The 21,548-nt window shown below is 36.9% G+C and overlaps 2 protein-coding genes across 2 annotated transcripts; one reads left to right on the forward strand and one right to left on the reverse strand.

Moving 5' to 3' along the window:
• On the forward strand, positions 1-20,942 carry LOC113521737 (uncharacterized). Its single transcript, XM_026907385.3, has 17 exons — positions 1-559; positions 2,132-2,308; positions 2,842-3,019; positions 3,564-3,743; positions 4,529-4,705; positions 5,887-6,005; positions 12,184-12,325; positions 13,058-13,128; positions 14,052-14,271; positions 14,668-14,856; positions 15,719-15,816; positions 15,906-16,025; positions 16,794-16,952; positions 17,399-17,476; positions 18,556-18,627; positions 19,067-19,243; positions 20,804-20,942. The coding sequence occupies exons 1-17, from the start codon at positions 284-286 to the stop codon at positions 20,873-20,875; spliced, it is 2,505 nt and encodes an 834-aa protein (XP_026763186.2). The 5' UTR covers positions 1-283; the 3' UTR covers positions 20,876-20,942.
• Positions 7,525-12,175, reverse strand: LOC128201814 (uncharacterized). Its single transcript, XM_052899898.1, has 2 exons — positions 11,101-12,175; positions 7,525-8,069 (listed from the first exon to the last, which is right to left on the reverse strand). The coding sequence occupies exons 1-2, from the start codon at positions 11,957-11,959 to the stop codon at positions 7,711-7,713; spliced, it is 1,218 nt and encodes a 405-aa protein (XP_052755858.1). The 5' UTR covers positions 11,960-12,175; the 3' UTR covers positions 7,525-7,710.
• Positions 20,943-21,548: the final 606 nt, after the last annotated feature.

Consider the following 21,548-nt stretch of genomic DNA (forward strand, 5'->3'; position numbering starts at 1 on the left):
AAATAGCGCTCTCAATTGTCGGTTATCGGAGCTGTTGTGCAACTACTCGTATCATGCCGGAAGAACCATATTGGACCGGATTATGTTCAGATAACTCGGCAAGGGAACACGTCCCTCGAAATGAAACGAAGCGTCCCTCAAAATTAAGTCCAAAGTTCCTTATTTAAAAATTTCAATTATTCAACCAATGTCTGTAACAAGGAGACGATGGAATAATGATTAGTGATGCAGATTTGTGGATTAGTGATCGTAGTAAAACAGTGATGTCAATGTATTATACAAAATGAAAAACGGTAAAAGAAAATATTCAACGGACAATGGTGTTGATGCGCCGTGCTGTAAACATCTCTCAATTTTTGCTTGTGTGTGTGCAGTTATATCCCTTATAGTTCATACTTATAATTATATAGAAATTGGTGATGCGAAAGCTAATATAAATATAGAAGCTAGAAATGTAGTGAGAAATATGTTAGAAGATAAATTAGAAGAAAGAATTGAAAGTTACTTCACAGAATTAACTGGAACAACTTCGAGCAGATTAAAGCGAGAAGCAATGTTGGTATGTAGACATTAATGAAAAAGTTAAGAAATTTAATTTGTAAAGTCTCGTTAAATATTAGGTTATGAATATTATCAATTGTGTACCTATATTTCATTGCGGTAATGATGCTTTTCTTATGTATACGTCAATTGTTTAAAATTATAGAGTAACTGAAATTAATTAAACAAAATTATAATAAAGCAACTGACATAGACCACGTGGAAAAAGTATAGAGCTATTATTACTAATATCACCTTATGCTATTCAAATTATCTAAGTAATTTAAACATGATCTGTTTGATAACTTTCGTATACAAAAATAAATAACATAAATACAATAAATAAAGGAGAAATTCTTTTATCAACTTTTCACTGCTGAATATAAGCCTCCTCCTTTAGGGGTTTTTTCCAGTAGTTTCCACGCTTGGCAGGCGGAATGGCAACAGCAAAACTAAAGCTTAGGCTTTAGAGATGTTTTAAGAGGGACGCTACTGCCCATCCCTTGACCTCCCTTAGTCGGTTCTTACGACACCCACGAGCAAGGAAGGGGTGGCCTATTCTATACCGAGACCATACGGCCAAAAGTTAATATAAAAACTATTATGAATGGAAATTTTACAATAAGCAATCGTATGAGACATTCTATATGAGTGTTATTGTGTGTAAGTACTGTTGCCAACCAATTGATCGCCCTAAATTCAATTACATTATGGAGATAGGTACTTACCACGATCTTTTAGTACCGAATTATGCGCCACATTGTATATATTTGAATATTCCTCAAAATACTAATAATTTCAGTAAGTAAATAATTTAATGTTTCTTAATAACGCTTACTGAAAATTGAAATCTGTCTCTATGAGTATAAGGAAAATTACTGCTATTCGTTTGTCTAAGAATCCTCAGATCAGCCATTGTGGCTGAAATGGTTCAGCTATTGTTTTTTTTTTAATTTTCGTAATTATTAGGGATTTTGGGAAAAAATAGAATTTGTAGAAGACAGTATTTGTTTTGTTAACTAGTATACTAGTATAAAAATAATTGATTTTTTTTAAGTTGTGTGCAGCTTATTCATGTATTGTCAAAGCTTAAGTTTGGTGCCACTGTCGTCAAACGCCTTGTGTTTACATTCCCATATAAGTTTTAAAATAAATCAAAGCTATATGGCCTAAAAAAATATAGACTAATTGAGAACATGACATTCTCAATTCGTCTTTTTGTAGTTGTTTTAAGAAAATGTACGTAACAAACTAATGAAATGTAATGAAATATTTTTGGTCTCTAAACTAGTATACCATATGCTGTGAAAAATCATGTAGCACACTCAAAGCTCATTAATTCCAAACATTACTGCTACGACACTTGAGTCATTATTTATAAGTATCTGCGCAAGTTTTTATCATATCTTTTAATCAGTATGTTCATTGTAATTTTATTAGAAAATTATATAAAGCCTCATAATTTTCATTAAAGAACTTATTTACCTAAATAACGTCTAATAATAAGTATGGTGATAATTTATGAACATACAAAAATTTACTGTTTGAAGAAAAAGAAAATAGAGAACATAACCTTAATATATTTTTTCAGAAATCATCTCAGATTCAAGAAGATAATACAGTGGCACCGCACGTCGAGTTTTTCAATCCAAAAATGCGAGCCGAGCTCGAGGAGAAGGACGCCGCAGAAATGCGCCGGACTGGTGCCAAAGGTCCAGCTCCTGGTGGCGACACGTGGGTGTGGCTCACCAGTTACTCTAGAGTTCCAGTATGTTCACTCACCATATAATTTTGTGAATAAATAAAAAATATACTTCATTTACCAGAGAGAGAAATTTACCTTCCTTATTTCTCTCGTAAAGGAACTACATCTACATATGGTTGCGGTTGCAATAATGGTAGTAAAATTATTAATCTTCGAGACATAAACTCGGTAATGCATGAATTTTATATTTAACTTTATGGCTTTCCTTTAAGAAAACTATAACCAATTTAAGAAAAATAAATGCTTATCGTTAAAAATACAACAGCCCCTATCATGGAACAACAAATTTGAAATATGTAGTAAAGACTATTCTATACATGGTGATCGAAATTGTTGTGTTACAGGCAAAAATTATTTATAGAGGTTAATACCTCGAAAAGTGATCATAGAATACTCATGAAGCATGAATACTATGGTTTAGGAATGCGACCAATGTTGACAAAGAAGATAAGCCCGCGTCCTGTCCTGATTATCTTCTGTTTAATGTTTATGCTAATTTTCCATCATAGTTTTTTTCGATATTTCTTTGTTTCTAGTACAAAGTCGTGCAGGGATTTTGTAAAGCAACGCAGGACTATTGTCCTCCTGGAGTACAAGGTCCTAAAGGTCCTACTGGTATGCCAGGACCTAAAGGAGATAGAGGAGATGCAGGAGCACCCGGAACCCCGGGCCATGCGGGAGCTAGAGGGCCGATTGGACCGCCTGGACCAAAAGGTGAACTTTCATCAGAACAATTAATAATTAAATTATCCCAGTACTGAACATGAGTCTCCCTCGGAGATTAGAAAAAGATATTTGCTTACTATTACAGTACTGACTGGTGTATGGTTTTACTTCAAGTTTTCCTGTTTTTGAACTGCTGTGCTTTGTCCTGTCAACTAGATTGAATAGAATAGAATAAAAAAGAAATGAAAATATTTACTGGCTACAAAAAAAAATCACAAGAAATAAGTACATAACCGTTTTTACAAACAGAAAAAAAATACCAAAGGATCCTTAACCAGTAATATGTAATATGAGAATAAAAATTAAAATAAAATTCATTATCATCATAACAGCCGTTAACTGTCCACTGCTGAACATAGGCCTCCCAATAAAGGGGTTATACAACAATGTACAACAATCTCCTATAATCTGAGAATTAAATTTAGATGTATATTCCTTTTTTTGAAAAAAAAAAACAGTTTTATTCACAATGACAACAATGGTCCATTTATGACGAAAAATTAATAACTTTAGTATTCACGAAAATCTTCAGGAGAACGTGGCTTCCCTGGCAACGCGGGGTTGGACGGTCGAGATGGTGTGCCAGGGGAGCCAGGACTAGATGGGATGTCAGGCAGGAATGGCGCTGACGGTGCTCCAGGTAAAGACGGTCGGGACGGAGTACCGGGAAGAGACGGCAGTCCAGGAAAGAATGGAAAAGATGGGAAAGACGGTATCTAAATGTTACTATTTATTTTTAATATCATTATTAACGTTATTAACAAGTTAGTACTTTATGAGTATGGAGTAATTAATAATACATAAAGGTAAAATAATTTCTACCCGATTACTTACTGATTATTAAATTTCAAAACTATATTACCTATGAGCAAATGTGTGCAATTAAAAACATTATGGGATGACTTGGTATGATATTTCTGGAATGTAGGCATAGATATCCACTAAGAGAAGTAATTAAGAAAGCCCAAAGATTTATATAACAGTCATTAGTTAAATATAAATAGAAAATTATAATTGACAGAAAAATCAGATACCAATGATAAAATTAATATCACTTTACATTTAAGAGTTTCCTCTTGTCGGTGCAATTAATTCATGCATCTTCTTCCAGCCAGCTCTATCACAGGCCATATCCTTGACCTCCCTATACGACATGACACCTAGTGTTTCTTTTATCTGTCCCATGTAGTTATTCCTCGGTCTTCCTCTTCCTCTTTTGCTTTCTATTTTTCCTTCTACTATATACTGTTTCAAAAATCATCATGTCGTATAAGGTGGCCCAGCATTTTGTCTCTTTTATTCTCTATTGTTTTTATTAATGTTCGTTTCTCGTTCACCCTTTTCAAGACTTCCTCATTCGTTACTTTTTCTATCCAGTTTATCCTTTCCATTCTCTTCCATGTCCACATTTCGAATGCCTCAAGCATCAAAATTAATATAATAAGATATTATATGATTCATAGCATAGCGTAAAATAAGAGATCATCCATTTTACAGGCAGAGCAGGTGCACCAGGCCCGCCGGGCCTTCGAGGTGTAAAAGGCGATCGGGGACCGACAGGACCCAAGGGTCAACGCGGCAACGACGGCCGAGATGGCGCTCCAGGAAGACCCGGTCTCTCCATATACAACTATACGAAAGAAAAAGAACTGTTCATACCGCCAACATTTGCACGTTAGTAAATATATTATATTATATTATTATATTCTGTTTATTTATTTATATAAGATACACCAACAATATGGTCACAATACTTAAACAGACTACCAGAGGGAGACTTTGTACAAAAGTCGTTTGCTTAGGCACCTTTGTCCCATTCGTGTTTCTACCGTGAAGCAGTTGTGTTTGCATGGCTATGTTTCGGTTTGAAGGGTGGGATATGGCGTGAAATTACTGGATACAGAGGAATAACACCTGATTCCTCAGGAATGGCAACGCATGTGGGGTATCATGGGCGAAACAGTGTACTCTGTTATGCCCATGGTACTGCTCATGTCTATAAACGACGGTTCCCACTTTACATCAGGTGAGCCATTAACTTGTTTGCCATTCTAAGTTGCATAAAAAAAGCTAATAAGTAAACTTAAAGCTAGATGAACATATCAATTAGAAACGTATACAGCTCTTAGAGATAAGTGTTAATTTATACTAAGGTAACAATCATACAATTAGTGAAGACTTAATTATTAATCTACACTTAATCTACACAGGTGGGTACATGATAATGGGCGAAACAGTATACTCTGTTATGTCCATGGTACTGCTTATGTCTATAGGCGACGGTTACCACTTTCCATCAGGGGTGCTGTCAGCTTGTTTGCCATTCTAAGTTGCATAAAAAAAAACACTATTAATAAGCTTAATAAATTGGAGAAGCCGTCATTAACTACCTCATCACTTGTGAGCTGAAATTATTGGTTATAAAAACCATTTTAAGAAGAATATTCATTAAATCTAATATGTTGCCATTTATAAGATCAATGTGCTCTTTATAACTGAAACTATACCAAAACAAGCGGGACAGAAGTATATGAGTACTTCTGTCCCACTTATATTTCGGTAAAGTACAGGCTTTTATATAATTTTCCGCTGAAAATAACAAATACAGTAAATAGATCTAGAATTTTTCAACAATTTTTTTATTTATTTAAACTTTAATGCACTGTGAAATTATGTACATGTAGCGGTTTTAATACCAGACGGTGTTCTCTATCAGTCAACCATTGGGTTAACCGAGAAATAAGTAAGCGGTGCATTATTGAATTGAAGGAATATAAAAAAAAATACTTAATATATCTATTATAAACAAATAATAAGACTTAATCATAAATTAATATTCGACTTTTCAATTTCAGAGGACCACACTCGTGTAATAGTGCGCGAGAGTGATACCCTACGCATCAGCTGCAACCCAATGGGGCGACCTGAACCCACCGTGGAGTGGCGAAGATCTGACGGCACTGCTATTATTCAGGCAAGACAAAATATTTTTAACATTTAGACTTTATCACTGCATGTTTTATGATATATAAGAAATGGGAATTAACCTACGACCTGGAACCCAGTAATACAGAAAACATTACCTCGTTATAGTCTACAGTCGGTAAATGTATCGAATCAGTGGTGTGCTTTCTGCTCTTCTCGATATAGTGACACAATTTGTGCGATGTGGGACAATGAATGGGTAGAAGAAAAACCTTCTACCTCGGAAGCAGGAGACGTGATAGCACTACATCAGTCTACTCGTACCCACGGTCGATGTAACATGATCGGAACGTCGAGAGAATTTAGGTAAACTATCCTAGTATACCTAAATGATCGCATTAATTCTCATTTCTTATAAACTATAAGGCAAAATATAATTTGATAGAGACAATAAAAAATGTGGTCAAGTCAAATAATTCCTCAGTTTTTTTTTATATCACTAAAGTGGCAAACAAGCATACGGCCCACCTGATAGTAAGTGGTTACCGTGGCTTATGAACACCTGCAATACCAGAGGTATTACGCGTGCGTTGCCGACCCTGAAGAAACCTTTTTACCCCCCTTTTAAAGAACCCCATGCTGTAGTCTCTTGGGAGAACCTCGGCAGAGAGCTCATACCACAACCTGAGTATTCCTCAGAATATAATCTACTATACAATTCAGCATTTTATACGAGTAGGTAAGAGTGGGGACAAGCTTGCAAACATGCAGTTAGGTCAACATTTCCAAGCTCCCCTCTAAAAACCATCTCGGTTAAAACCTAAAAATTGGCCCCGACGAGCAACTTTCACCCTCACCTATCATCAGTAAAAAGTATCCAGCCGGCATATACCAATAGTGCAGACAGGGTTATCAATTTATTTGTCATCCGTGAAAAAGAATCTGACTTATCTTCATGCCATAGTTGTCAATAATGCATGTTAACATCTCTGGCCTTACAAGCGTCTATGGACTGTTGAACCAGAGGGCCTACCATGATATGTTTTTCGAAATTTCGGAACCGAACAATACAAAACTTTTATGTCAATCTTACATATTATAGACCATTTAAAAATAACATTTTTTTTTTAAATATTGGGTTTTTAAGGACGAACAAAGTCTTACGCTACATGTACTGGGCTAATTTTAGTATGAACAAAAACATGAAATCATCATATCAACCTTTAACTGTCCACTGTTAAACATAAGCCTCCACCTTGGAGGGTTTTACCAGTAATTGCCACGTTTGGCGGGCGGATTGGCAACCGCAGTTAGGCTTTAGAGATGTTTAAAAATGGACGCAGCTGCCCGTCCCTCGCTCTCCCTTAGTCGACTCTTACGACACCTACGGGAAAGGAAGAGATGGCCTATTCTATGCCGGGACAAAACGACAATAACACAAAAAGGAGTTCGAAAATTCGGAACTTCAATTCATGGTAGACCCCCAGTTTACTTTCATAGTACTGCACTGTAGTTGGTACGCGTATAAAAATTTTAATATATTTATACTGTTTAGGGATATCGTTTCAAATATATACACAGTTAATCAGCTATACGTTTTAAGGCCGGCAACCGACTGACAAATCCCGATTGAGAGGTAGGTACACATTTACAAATGTCATACATTAATGATGTACCCACAAACATCACATCCCTCCACCAGTAGTATAAAATTATCTAAAACAATGAACAGCCTAAAATATCTCAATTACAATTTATAATTTATTTTTTTTTCGAGTCGCTCTAAGGGGTCTTTGACGCAAGGTGTGTTCATTATTATCAGTTGATGGCACATTGAGAGGCTGCACTGGATCCGAACCTAGAGGTATCGGACTCGACGCGCTGTTATCACTTAATATTCTCTCCTCCCCACCAGCTCGCTCCTCTCCCAATTTGGACATCATACTATTATGGATGTTCTCCGGTAATGATTGAAATGAAGAATCGCTGTTTTGATCTTGTTGCTCGTATATGAAATCTTCTTGGCCCTCTGTGCTCTTCTCATATTCTTGTTCAAAGCTTCCAATAATGCTTACATCATCAACCTCATAAGTTTTATCCGAGCCTCTATAAGCTAAAATTTGATCCACATGTTTCTTTACATACTGTTTACTTCCCGGTAATAACACGTTGTACATCCTAGAACCGATTTCCTTAGATATGATCCCAAATTGCCAAATATGTTTGTTACCATTATTATAATACTGCTTAACTAAAACTTTATCTCCTTTTTTGAAATCAGTTCTGCGATGTCCTCCGTATTGTTTACTCTGTAAGGTCTGTTTATTTTTAACATTAGAATTGGCTGTAGCTGATACTGACTCTGTTAAATTATTTGTCCTATCCGCATTTGGCACGTGCAGCAGGAGGTCGAGTCTACAACGTAAAGACCGACCCAACAACAACTGGGCTGGAGAAAAACCGGTAGTACAATGACTACTATTTCTATAATCAAATAAAAATTTATTCAATTGTTGTAATATAGTTTTCTGTGTTTTGTTTTCTTGTAATATAATTTTTAAAGCCTTTTTTATAGTTTTTACACTGTTTTCTGCTTGCCCATTTGATTGTGGATGATAGGGTGCGATAGTTAAATGTTGTATTCCATTTTTGTTACAGAACTCATCAAATTGATTTGAACAGAAATTAGGAGCATTGTCAGTAATTATAGTTTTCACCAACCCAAACCTACTAAACAGTTCACATATTTTAGAAATAATCATTTCAGTAGTAGTGGTCGTCATTAAAAAACATTCTAACCATTTAGAGTGTGCGTCTATTACTACCATGAAATATTTTCCATCTATATACAACATATCTAGATGTATACGTTCCCATGGCTGCGAAGGGTACGGCCACGGCGCGAGCGGAGCGCGCGGTGGCGCGTTTCGAAGCGCGCCGCATATACTACAAGAGCCGATTTTTTGCTCAATATTCTTATCTATTTGAGGCCACCACATACGACTCCGAGCTTCCGTTTTCGTTTTAACAACTCCGAAATGTGAATTGTGCAATTCGTTTAATAACTGTTCCCTGAAAATAGCCGGAATAACTAATTTATGGCCACGCATTAAACAGTTATTCTCAACTGATAGTTCTAATCTACAGTTATAGTAAGGCCTTAATTCTGGATCGGTTATCTTGGTAGGCCACCCTTTTTCGATGTAACCCATTACTTTTTTAATTAATTTATCGCTAGCTGTAGCTTTTTTAATATCTGTTATAGTCACTGGTTTCAAAATTGTATCCGTGACAAAATTTATATATAAAGCTTGGTCCTCTACATTATTACTGGAATTCTGATCCGGTAATACCGATCTAGACAGGTAATCGGCAACATTTTGATCGCTTTTAATGTATTCTATGTTAAAATTGTAGGCCGATAAAAATAAGGCATACCTTTGTAATCTATTGGCCGCCATTTCCGGTACCCCTTTCTTACTTCCAAAAATTGATAAAAGTGGCCTGTGGTCTGTGCGAAGCGTAAATGGAATCATACGACCGTACAAATAGTAGTGAAACTTTTTTATAGCAAAGACAATAGCAGCCGCTTCCTTCTGGATCTGTGCGTAATTACGTTCTGCTTTGGAAAGTGACCTAGACGCATAAGCAACGACCCGCTCGCGTCCGTCGCTTTGCCGCTGGGCCAGCACAGCGCCCAGTCCTGCTGGACCGGCATCACATGTCACCACAGTGGCTAACACTGGATCGTAATGCGCCAGCACCCGTTCCGATGCCAATTGCTTTTTAATCATATTAAATGTCTCGTCATGTATCGCATCCCACCTCCATTTCTCATTTTTTTTCAATAAAGTATGCAGTGGATTTAATAAACTAGAAGTGTTAGGAATAAAGCATCTATAATAATTAACCATACCTAAAAAAGATTTTAATTCATTTACATTTTTTGGGCTTGTACAGTTTAAAATTGCTTCAACTTTTTTTTCCGATTTATGTAAGCCGTTACGATCTATTTTAAATCCTAAATATTCCACCGATTCTTTGAACAATTCGCACTTGTCAGATTTTAGTCGTAGGCCAGCTTCTTGCAGTCGACTTAACACCTCCTCTAACCTCTTAAGATGTACCTCTTTAGTCGCCCCTGTTATTAAAATATCGTCCAAAAATATACAAGTACCCTCGATATCTGATAATAATTGTTCCATTGTCCGTTGAAAAATAGATGGCGCATTTGACAATCCAAAAACTAAACGGTTGTATATAAACAAACCTTTGTGTGTATTTATACATGTAAATTTTTTTGAATCGTCTAGTACTAATTGATTGTAGGCTCTAGAAAGATCTAATTTAGAAAATTCAACCCCTCCATGCAGTTTAGCAAACAAATCCTCAATGCGGGGCAATGGATAATTATCTGAATATAAAGCCTTATTTAATGTCACTGAAAAGTCACCACATATTCTAATATTACCATCTGACCGAAGAACGGGTACAATAGGAGTGGCAAAATCAGAATATTCTACTTTCTCTAAAATTCCTAATTCCAAAAGACGTTGTAATTCATTTTCTACTTTTGTTCGAAGAGCAAGGGGTACCGGGCGAGGCTTAAAAAATTTTAATTGCGAGTCTGATTTTAATTTTAAATTTATTTTATATTTGTTAAAAGTACCTAACTCATCTTTGAATAAATCACTAAACTTTTTTTTTTAATAAATCACTAATATTTTCAACATTTAAATTATTGCAACCGACCCTACACAAATGTAAATCAAATGCGCTAATGAAATCCCGGCCTAATAATGCTGGTTGATTGTTTTGTGTATTTATTACAAACAATTTAATTGGTTTAATGCGACCTTCAAAAGTGACTGAAGTCATTATGTAACCTACAGGTGAGATTTTGCTCCCGTTATAACAATTCAAAACAACTTCACACGGTTTAAGCTTATTTTTCTTTTCAAACGCGGACCGATATATACTATAAGGCAAGACAGAAACAGCGCTACCACTATCGACTTCGCTCATTATTTTGCAACCATCAATCTCGACTGCCTGCCGCATCGGCTCACCATTAATGCATTCTATATTAAACATATCATAACCTTTAACAGTGTCGTCATCATCCACAGCCAAAAAATAATTACTTTTTACGTTCGATTTACACATCCGTAACAAATGTCCCTTTTGATTGCACTTCCTACATGTGAACTCGGCATATCGACACTTATCTTTTGAATGATTTTTATAACCACACACATCACATCGATTCGCACCATTTCGCGACGAAAATCGCGCCGTTGCTGCAGGCGCCGAGCCAGGCCGCGGCGCGCCGCCGCCGCCGGTCCCGCCGCCGCCGCCGCCACCGTCGCCGCTGCGGCCGCCGCGCTCACTGCGCTCTGTACGCAACGAGAACACCGGCTGCGCCAGCACTCCTCCACTTGCATCCATGTCCACCCCTTGCAATGCTTGCCGCGCACACTGCACACCTTGAGCGATCTCCAAAGCTTGGTTAAAGGTCAAAGTTTCGACACTTTCAGCAAATAACTTTTCTTTCTCCTTCGAAAGCACCATACCGAGAACAAAACGATCTCGAAGCATTGTTTCCAGTTCAGTTTTGTACCCACAATGTTTAGCCAAATTCCGCACTCGAGCTGCCCATTCCGCTAACTCCTCACCCGGTCGTTGTTGTGCCGAGTTGAATTTGAGCCGCTCGCCAAAGGAACTTTTTTTACTTTTGAAATGATTATTTAAAATTTTAATCAACGCTTTGTAGTCGATAACCTCCACAGAGGTCGGGAAGGTCAAATCGATCGCTATTCGGTAGGTATCTTCAGCCAGCGCCGTGAGTAACAACGCACGGCGTTTTATCCCTGTCTTGTCTGTGTTATCGTCGATATCATTCGCTGCACAATATTGTACAAAACGGCTTTGAAAAATGCTCCATTCTTGCGTTCTATGATCGAAGCTGAGACTGCCGCCGAACATGCTTCCACTACTAGCCATTTTACTTCCACTACACTAAATGACTAAATGCACGCTTGAGTTCAATACCTCGTCGCCAAAATATACTGTTTAGGGATATCGTTTCAAATATATACACAGTTAATCAGCTATACGTTTTAAGGCCGGCAACCGACTGACAAATCCCGATTGAGAGGTAGGTACACATTTACAAATGTCATACATTAATGATGTACCCACAAACATCACAATATTGATAATGACAGGGTTCGTGGCGCGATGCCTCTGTAAGCGGCCACCTTCTGAACATACCGAACGTATCAAGATGGCATACTGGCAAGTACGTCTGTCTGGCCAACAACGGGATGCTGCCAGCCGCTAATCAGACTACAGACGTCGAAGTGCATTGTACGTGTCTATAGATATCACTTTTTGTTATACAAAAAAAAGCGACTTCGAAGCGAAAACATCGTTTACAAAGATAAAAGATAACACATGTAAATAATAATTTAAATTAAGAACTTTCTTATTTATTTATTTTATTCGCATGCCAAATGGTACAGATTAATTCTTACAGTACATTAATATATGACTAGGTCTTTTATTGGAATGGGCATTAAATGTTATAATAAAATGCCGAAGGATATTTTCGATCTACCTTTTTAATAAGTTTAAAACTGTTATTAAAAACACTTATTGAACAAAACCCATTACACACGAAATGATTACTTGAATGACAAATAACATGATGTTAGTCGATCATGCACGAGCTTTTAACGACCATGTAATTTTAGACATAGTACATTTAAATAAATACACATAATATTAACGGAGATTTAAGAGTAACTGTTGAGTTTCTTGCGGTCTCTTCTCAACAACCTTCCAAACTCTGCAGTAGATTTTAAAAAAATGGCAATTTTTAAAGTGCTTGTAAATAAGTCTGTTTGAATAAAAATAATTTGAATTTGAATTTAAATAATAACCACATAAGACATATAATAGCCCGTAGGTTACCACAGTTTCCAAAGAAAGGCCCATCCATTTTTATAGCAAATTTATCTATACAATAATTTTGAGGTAAAAATTTAATTTATTAAACTTTCTGATTTTTATTAACATGATGGAATTAATTCATTTCAGTCAGTCCTTACATAAGGGTACCGAATAACATAGTGTATGTTTACAACAAAACTGCTAAAATAGAGTGTGAGGTAAGTCAATTATTTTTTTATTTATGTATGTATATGTTGAATGAGGAAGTCCTGAAGAGGGTGAACGAGAAAAAAGCATTAATTAAAATAATACAGAATAGAAGAGGCAAAATGCTGGGCCACCATATACGACATGACGATTTTTTAAGAGCATAGTAGAAATAAAAATAGAGGGCAAAAGAGGAAGAGGAAAACCGAGAAGGACTACATGGGACAGATAAAATAAACACTAAGTGTCATGTCGTATAGGGAGGTCAAGGATAAGGCCTGGGATAGAACTGGCTGGAAGAAGATGCATGAATTAGTTGCACCGACAAGAGGAAACTCTTAAATGAAAAGAAGATGTGTATGTTGGAATATATAGAATATATTCCTTTGGTTAATTTTTGCTAGCTGTAATCTGCAGTTTTCCTTTTCATGAACTGAATAAAAAGAATCGTACTCCATTTATAGCCGGAAATCCATTCAAATCCATTCAAACTAAATATATGTATTATCATCATCATCGTCATATCAACCGATAAATATCCACTGCTGAACATAGGCCTCTCCATAAACAACTATAAGGAACAATCCCGAGCCAAAGGACTGGGGGTCATTACCTCCAGGTATTTGCCATTGGGAGAGTTTTGCCAGTAGTTGCCAGGGTTGGCAGGCGGGTTGGCAATCGCGGTTACATGACGTCTTAAAAGAGGCATTGCTGCTTCTCCTTCAACCATTAAATACCCTTAGTCGCCTCTTACAATACCCACAAAAAGGAAGGGATGATTCTTTTGTATGCTGGGACCACACTAAACAAAATAATAATGATAATTATTATTTCAGAAAATTTTCAAAGATAATAATGGTATTTTATTATTATAATAGAATTACGAATAACTCGTAAATAGCATCTAATAAAATTTTTCGTAATAATGTTACAGATACAAGCATGGCCAGAACCAGTTCTTGCTTGGGAGTATGAAGGTATCACATTGGAGGGCCCACGTTATAAGACCGAGGTGGTAACCACCGGGGACCCCTGGCGGTGGATCATGAGATTAGAGATCCCAGGGATTAGGGAGCATGATCTACGCCAGTACAGCTGTGTTGCAAAGAACGAGTTGAATAATCAGACTGTGAAAGGACATATAAAACTTGCGTGTGAGTGGATTTTACAACTTGAATTTCTTGTGAAGTTGGTAAAGGAATTTGTCAACCGTTGTGGTTGCCCTCGAGACGTCCACATATAGTGAAACATACTTTCAATCTCTCGGGCAAGAGCAATAATTTATGGTTGATTAACAATATTTTCCATTACCGGAATGTTAGTTGGAGTTTAATTTAACAATGCCTTATTTTAGTTTTGGCCATATACGAACTCAAGACCTTTGGGGTCTAGTAAAATTCTTATTCATTGAAGTCCAAATCCCAGGCTCAAGTATACTAATATTACAATAGTCAAAACTATATGAACAACACGAAACCATATTTCATAACAAAATGTCAAAATTGGAAATTTGAAATTCTAATATTTATATATCACGATTGTATTAATAGATCCGAGTCCCCACCAGCACATGCCAGTGCAGCAGCCGATGGAGTTTGGCTCACGGCCTCCGATCTTGACCTCCTACGAAGAGCTTTGCCAAGTACAACGATGCCCGTCGTGCCCTCGGTGCGACCGTGCCCAGTTACTTATACTCAGTATGAATTCAACTGCTGGTTACAACATACGAAGGAATACTAGTAAGTAAGCAATTCGACTCTTGGTGGATAGAGGCTAAGCGTACGAATGCTTGAACATCTCTGTATGCTAGATGACTAAGAGCATTCTAAAATCATCCTTATACCAAACGAACGAATATTCATTCTTCACCAATTCTTCAACTTTGGTATAAACATGCGAAGAAAATTCTGGCAGACAAAAGAACCGCTGTAATTCTGTTCTATTTATTCTCCTGTGTACTTTAATTATTAGTTTTAATCCTACACTATATATTCTAAGTTCGTTATGTATCCCAGCATAGAATGGACTACCCCTTCTTTTCCTGTGGGTGGGTTTTAAAGGCGATTAAGGAAAGCAAATTGTCGAGGAATGGACAGCAGCATCCCTCTTAAAACATCACCAAAGGCCTAACTACGGTTGCCAACTCGCCTGCCAAGCGTAGCAACTACTAGCAGAACCCACTTATGGGAGAGGCTTCAACAGTAGACACATAATGGCTAATTTGATGATGATAATGACATTCTAAGTTATTTCTTTTTATTCAACTTAGAATGGCAAATAAGCTGACAGTCCACCCAATGGAAAGTGGTAACCGTCGCCTATAGACATGAGCAGTACCATGGACATAACAGAGTATATTGTTACGTCCATGATACTCCCCATGCGTTGCCATTCCTGAGGACTCAGGTGTTATTCCTCTGTTTGACTTCTAGACTATTCTAGATCTACTGAGTACTATCGTCTAAGTTTATTTGGTACATTTTCATCATTAGAGGCTCAAGTGCATTCGCAAATCATTTTATATGTAATTCTTCAGTATAAAGTATATGTTTTAGCTCTTATTCTTTCCTAGCAATAATAAAGTTATCATTGCTCTTCCAGATTGCCAATTATACGCTATCGGAAAACCTGTTTATCACAGATATAAGGACGAACTGTTCGGAGCTTGGCTGAGGGATTCTAACGCTACGGATGCTCAGGTAACTTGTACATATATTTATAGACATACAGCTTATTCTCTAAACCTATGTATTTTGATAGATAAATTTTATAAAAACATATATTTCAGAGGGACAAGCTGTGGACTACACAGGAGAACGATGTGGAAAGACTACGGGAATATGGGAGCAAAGTCAGTTTCAAATCGGATCACGTGGACGAATTTCATAAACTACAGAAACCGTTCTTTGTAAGTTTACTGAAAATAAATACAAAACTGCTAAGTTATATAGCAAATACAAATATATCTCTTGTGTATTTATGACATTGTATAATAGGTATCACTCGTAAGTGTGATAATAATTAAGATCGTGTTCCACAAATAAAAACCGGACTTCAATTGCGGCAAAACCGAAACAAAATTTTGATTTAAAAACTATAGTTTTCTGGACCGATTTTAATAAAATTTCTGTGGGACCAATCTTTAAATATATCCTTTCAAATAAAAAAAGAATCTTCGAAATCAGTTTACAATTGTCGGAGTTATGAGGTAATAAACATAAAAAAGTATATATACAACTACTTAAATTACTACAAATAGAAATAAAAAAAAGAAAGAACAAGTGATATGATAGTCGTCCTCCGTGGCGCAGCGGTCAACACGCCTGCCTGCGACGTGGAGGCCCCGGGTTCGATCCCCGGCCAGGTCATGATGGAAAACGATCTTTTCCTGATTGTCCTGGGTCTTGGATGTTTATCTATATATGTATCTATTATAAATATGGTATCGTTGAGTTAGTATCCCATAACACAAGTCTCGAACTTACTTTGGGGCTAGCTCAATCTGTGTGATTTGTCCGTATATATTTATTTATTTATTTATTTATACCGACTCTAAGTTAAAAGAGTTACTCGTAGAAGGAGAAAGATGGTGATAGATTGAGTACACCAATCACTTAGTACATATAATAGTAGAGAGCCAAAAAAAATAAATTATTTGGTTTTCCTTAACACACAGGGTAACGGACACATAGTTTATAGTGGGTCATTCTTCTATCAAGCCAACGAGTCTGGTCATCCTGGTGATATCATCAGGTACGATCTGACGCAGAGTAGAATCAAGTCTGTGCACTTACCCCATGCAGCTGGAAGATTGTATACCTCTCAACATAATCAGGTATCTATTTAATTTTATATTTCACACATCATCATCATCATCATCATCATCATCATTATAACTGTCCACTGCTGAACATAAGCCTTCCCATAAGTTTCTTCCCAAGAGTTTTGCCAGTAGTCACCATCCAAACATGGCAGGGTTGGCAACCGCAGCTAGGCTTTTAAAGATGTTTTAAGAGGGACGCTACTGCCAATCCCTCGCCCTCCCTTAGTCGCCTCTAACGACAACCACGACAAATGAAGGAGTGGCCCATTCTATGCCTGGGCACACACGGAGACAAAGAATGGGTAATATTACAAATGCATGATGATAATTTCTGGGCTTTCGAATTCTTTTTTATTTTTATAATTTTTAGTGCATACCCCTTAATAAAATTCATTAGCCATATAACATCTTAGATTTTGCTATGAAAACCTGCAGGTAATAATTGACATTTATTACAGGTAGACTTCAGTGCTGATGATAATGGCCTATGGGCCATTTATTCAATTGAAGGTTCAAACAACACCGCAGTTGCTAAGGTACTTTGAGTTTTAAATTGAAAGCAGAAAGTTTTTTTTTTTCTTTTCGTAGAAGAATATAATCTCGTACTAAGTACATACGAGCTACCTAGGATGGAATTTCTAAATTTAGAATTCGCTATTGTTGTTTCTCTAGATTAGTGTGTTTCAAAGGGATATTCTCTGAGTTTAACATTTACTGCTGAACATAGGCCTCCCTCATAGACTGCCATAAGGAACGGTCCTGAGCCACCTGCATCTACTGGCTCCTTTTCATCATATACTTAGGAGGCTATTAACTCGTTAGTAATAAGAACTTAACATTTTGAAAGCACCCACCTAGTTTTTTTTTTTTTTTTAAATGGATGATAATGGAATCGTAGCCCCACCCGTGCTATCGGTATACACTGTCGGGGCACCAGTGAAGAATGATAGGTGAGGATGAAGTAGGTCAGTTAGCCCATCGTGACGAATTCAACAAGAATTGTTCACGATTGTTTCGAAGGGGAACCACGTGGAGGTCGACCTAATAAGGCATATTGCTAGCAATGGGGCTGTCAAATGTCCATTACTAACAATCCCTTTCCCCCCAGTACCCACCTAGTTAGATTATGTAACAACAGAAAGTTGGACTAGACTTGGAATATAAAATATTATATAAAAGGATCAGAATCAGAGTGCATTTTAATATGTTACATGTTTGAGTTACCTTATTGTGTTATGTTACCCAAAATGTTAATTTTTTATCTTAACGGATGGGGCAAGGTGATAAGGTGCTTATTAAAAATCAGCGTTGCTGCTTCTGCAAGGACTTTAAGCTGAATCCACATCCTTTTTCATTACCATGACACTGACCGAAATTCAAATGCCAAGAACAAAAATAGGTTCACTTCAAATATTCTTCAAAACTATTATTATAACAAGAAAAGATTTAAGTTTTGTTTGTAATGGATAAACTAACAAAATACTTAACCGATTCAAAAAAAAATTTTACCTATAGAAAAGCATGTTTTCTGCGACTACCAAAGAACATCTGAATCTGAAGGTTTGCTTCTGAATATCGAAATATGAACAGATAAATAGTTTGTGTTTATTTTCAGCTTAGTTTCGACCCTAGCAGGGATGGATTAAACATAGACTATATTTGGAATATCTCGCTTAATCACAGACAGGTATTTATTTTATTTTTTATAATAATTAAACTTAAAAAGAAAAAATCTAGAGCAAATGTCATAATACCAATCTGAAAGTATATCCTTTCAGATGAAATAAGAATTTTCTAATCCGTTTTATAACCAACCAACATTGAACCGACCTTATTGCTAAAAAGCTACTCTTAGTTAATGGTTTACAGGTTTTCTGTATAGAATGAAAGTGGAATGGCAACCTCGCCTGTGGTATCGGTATACGCTGATGGAGCACCAGTGAGGGATGATAGGCGAGGATGAAAATAGGTCAGTTGGCCCATCACAGCGAATTCGACAAAAATTAACCACGATGGTTTCCAGGAGAAATCGCGTGAAGGTCGACCTGTCTCAATGCACCCTGTATTGCTAGCAATAAGGCTGTTAGAACCCATTATTAACAATTGCTTTCCCCCATGATTTATAGGTTGGAGAAATGTTCATAGTATGTGGGGTATTGTACGCTCTGGACTCCGCCACAGAACGAGAGAGTAAGGTCACGGTAGCCATAGACCTATACCTCAAGAAACCAGTTGAAGTATCCCTTCAATTCACCAATCCGTTCAGAAAGACCACACAGTTGGGGTACGATCATATGCACAAAGTAAGTTGAAGGGGAAAATATTACCACTGTTTTACCATAGATTAGAAAAAGACATACATTAGGTGTTATTTTGTTGATAGCACAATACTGCAGCGGCCAGCAACTGAGGCAATGATGGACGAACGTGCAAATGTGGGCCGAGATTTAGCCGAGGCACACATACGTGAGTCCATCAATGCCTAGTTGTGGCCATGGCTTGTATAGTACTTTTCTCAAACAATGCGTTGAAATCAAAAACACAATTTTATTTTTTAAGTTCAGTAATGAATAACGAATAATAATAATTTTTCACGCGCCATAATGTTCCTTTGTTTTTTTTTCAATAAACAGTTTTCTATTTGCAAGCTAGTTTGAAATTTAAATAAAACTTTATATTAGTTACCTCCTTGGTAGCCATGTTTCGAAGTAAAAGATCATTCCATATTTCAATTACAGGGCAGATATGAGTTTATCTGCCCACATGAATCTGGCTAGTACGGCAATTTTGATTTATCTCGAAGAAGACTGTCAAAATAATGCTCACATTTCCAAGCATGTTTGAGAAAAAATATATTAATTACATTATTGTTTAGTTGATTAAAATTAACAATTTTATTATTATGCAACTACTAACATTTAATACTGGGAATTGGCATTCTTTTTTTTTTTAATTGATGATAATGAAATAGTAACGACTCCTGCGTTATCAGTGTACGTTGGCCAGATACCAGTGAGAGGTGATAGTTGAGATTACAAAAGCAGGTCAGTTACCTGAATTCTAGGTGTGTTCATCACAGTAGTTTCCAGAGAAGACCAGGTGGAGGTTGATCTAAAAGGGTATATTGTTAGTAATGGTACAAGTATTAGTAGATTTTTTTTTAATGGATAATAATATAATTATAACCCCGCTGCGCTATCGGTATACACTGGCGGGGCACCAGTGAGGGATGATCGGTGAGGATGAAAAGGCAAATTAGTTAGCCCATCGTGACGAATTCAACCATAAATTAATCACGATGGTTTCCACGGGGAACTGTGTGGAAGTCGATCTGATAGCATATATTGATAGCAATGGGGATTAACCTCCCAATTTATAACAATTCCCTTCCCTCAGCATTAGTAGTTTTTTTAATGGGTAATAATGATATGGTAACCCCGCCTGCGCTATCGGTATACACCGGCGGGGCAGTAGTGAAGGATGATAGGTGACAATAAAGCAGGTCAGTTAGCCCATTGTAACGAATTCAACAAGAACTGTTCATAATGGTTTCCAGGAGGAACCATGTGGAGGTCGACCTTATAGGGTATATTGCTAGCAATGAGGCTGTCAAACTCCGTTGCTAACAATCCTTTTCCCCCCAACGGTATAGGTTGGCCGGACACCAGTGAGGGGTGATAGGTGAGAATGAAAAGGCAAGTCAGTTAATTGAATTACAGGTGTATTTAGTTTCCAGGAGAGACCACGGGGAGGTCGACCTGGTATATTGCTAGTAATGGGTCTAGTATTAATAGTTAGGTACTAACAACCATTTTGTCAAAATCTATGTAGGTATTTAATATTCTTTCCTACTCATTTTCCAGGAGTTATATTCCTGGGACAGAGGCAATCAGCTTACGTATCCAGTCCGATATAATGAATTACCTGGACCCTAGCACGTTACGTAACTTACTATTTAAACCATAGTTTAAGATGTAAATAAAAAGTTTGTACCTTCAATAAGTTATGTTTATTTCATCATCATGATATCATCCGTCTCCTATCCACTGCTGAAGATAGGCCTCCCTAGAAAGGGAGTTTTGCCAGTAGACGTCACACTTGGCAGCGGGTTAGCAACTGCACTTAGACTTTGGTAATGTTTTAAGAGGGACGCTGCTGCCTATCCCTTAACCATTAAGTTCCCTTAGTGGCCTCTTACGACACCCACGGGAAAGGAAGGTGTCACAAACTCTCAAAATTTGTAACACAGTGACAGACAGATAGTGGCGTAACAATAGGGTGAGAGACCGGGCAAAATGCCACGGGCCCTTGTTCTGGGGAGACCCCTGATCCGAGATATCGTGAACACAGAAAGTTTCTTATATTCATAGTAGGGAGTTCAAGTTCTTTGTACTTTGCCTGTATACATAATTATATATATTATATTTACAAAATTTATTAACATTTCCTAAAAGAAAAAGTGGTGCCATCTAGAAATAGTTGGATTTATTCACAAGTGTGATATTCTGTGCAAGCCGTTTGCAAACCACTTTAAAATTGAAAAAAGGTATCTAGAGCATTACGAAGCATTTTGCACGATAAGTTTAGCTCTTGCGACTGTTCGTAACA

This window comes from Galleria mellonella, unplaced genomic scaffold (genome assembly GCF_026898425.1).
Source record: "Galleria mellonella isolate WM207_F2 unplaced genomic scaffold, CSIRO_AGI_GalMel_v1 utg63, whole genome shotgun sequence".
NCBI classification, from domain to species: domain Eukaryota; kingdom Metazoa; phylum Arthropoda; class Insecta; order Lepidoptera; family Pyralidae; genus Galleria; species Galleria mellonella.

Bases quoted from the DNA above. Each gene is read 5' to 3' on its own strand.
- LOC128201814 (XM_052899898.1), bottom strand. From the start codon at position 11,959: ATGGCTAGTAGTGGAAGCATGTTCGGCGGCAGTCTCAGCTTCGATCAT. The intron at 8,070-11,100 runs GTAATTATTTTT...ATCAAATTTTAG, and splicing joins GTGTAAATCGAACGTAAAAA to CTTATAGAGGCTCGGATAAA.
- LOC113521737 (XM_026907385.3), top strand. From the start codon at position 284: ATGAAAAACGGTAAAAGAAAATATTCAACGGACAATGGTGTTGATGCG. The intron at 12,326-13,057 runs GTACGTGTCTAT...AATTCATTTCAG, and splicing joins TACAGACGTCGAAGTGCATT to TCAGTCCTTACATAAGGGTA. The intron at 16,953-17,398 runs GTATCTATTTAA...CATTTATTACAG, and splicing joins ATACCTCTCAACATAATCAG to GTAGACTTCAGTGCTGATGA.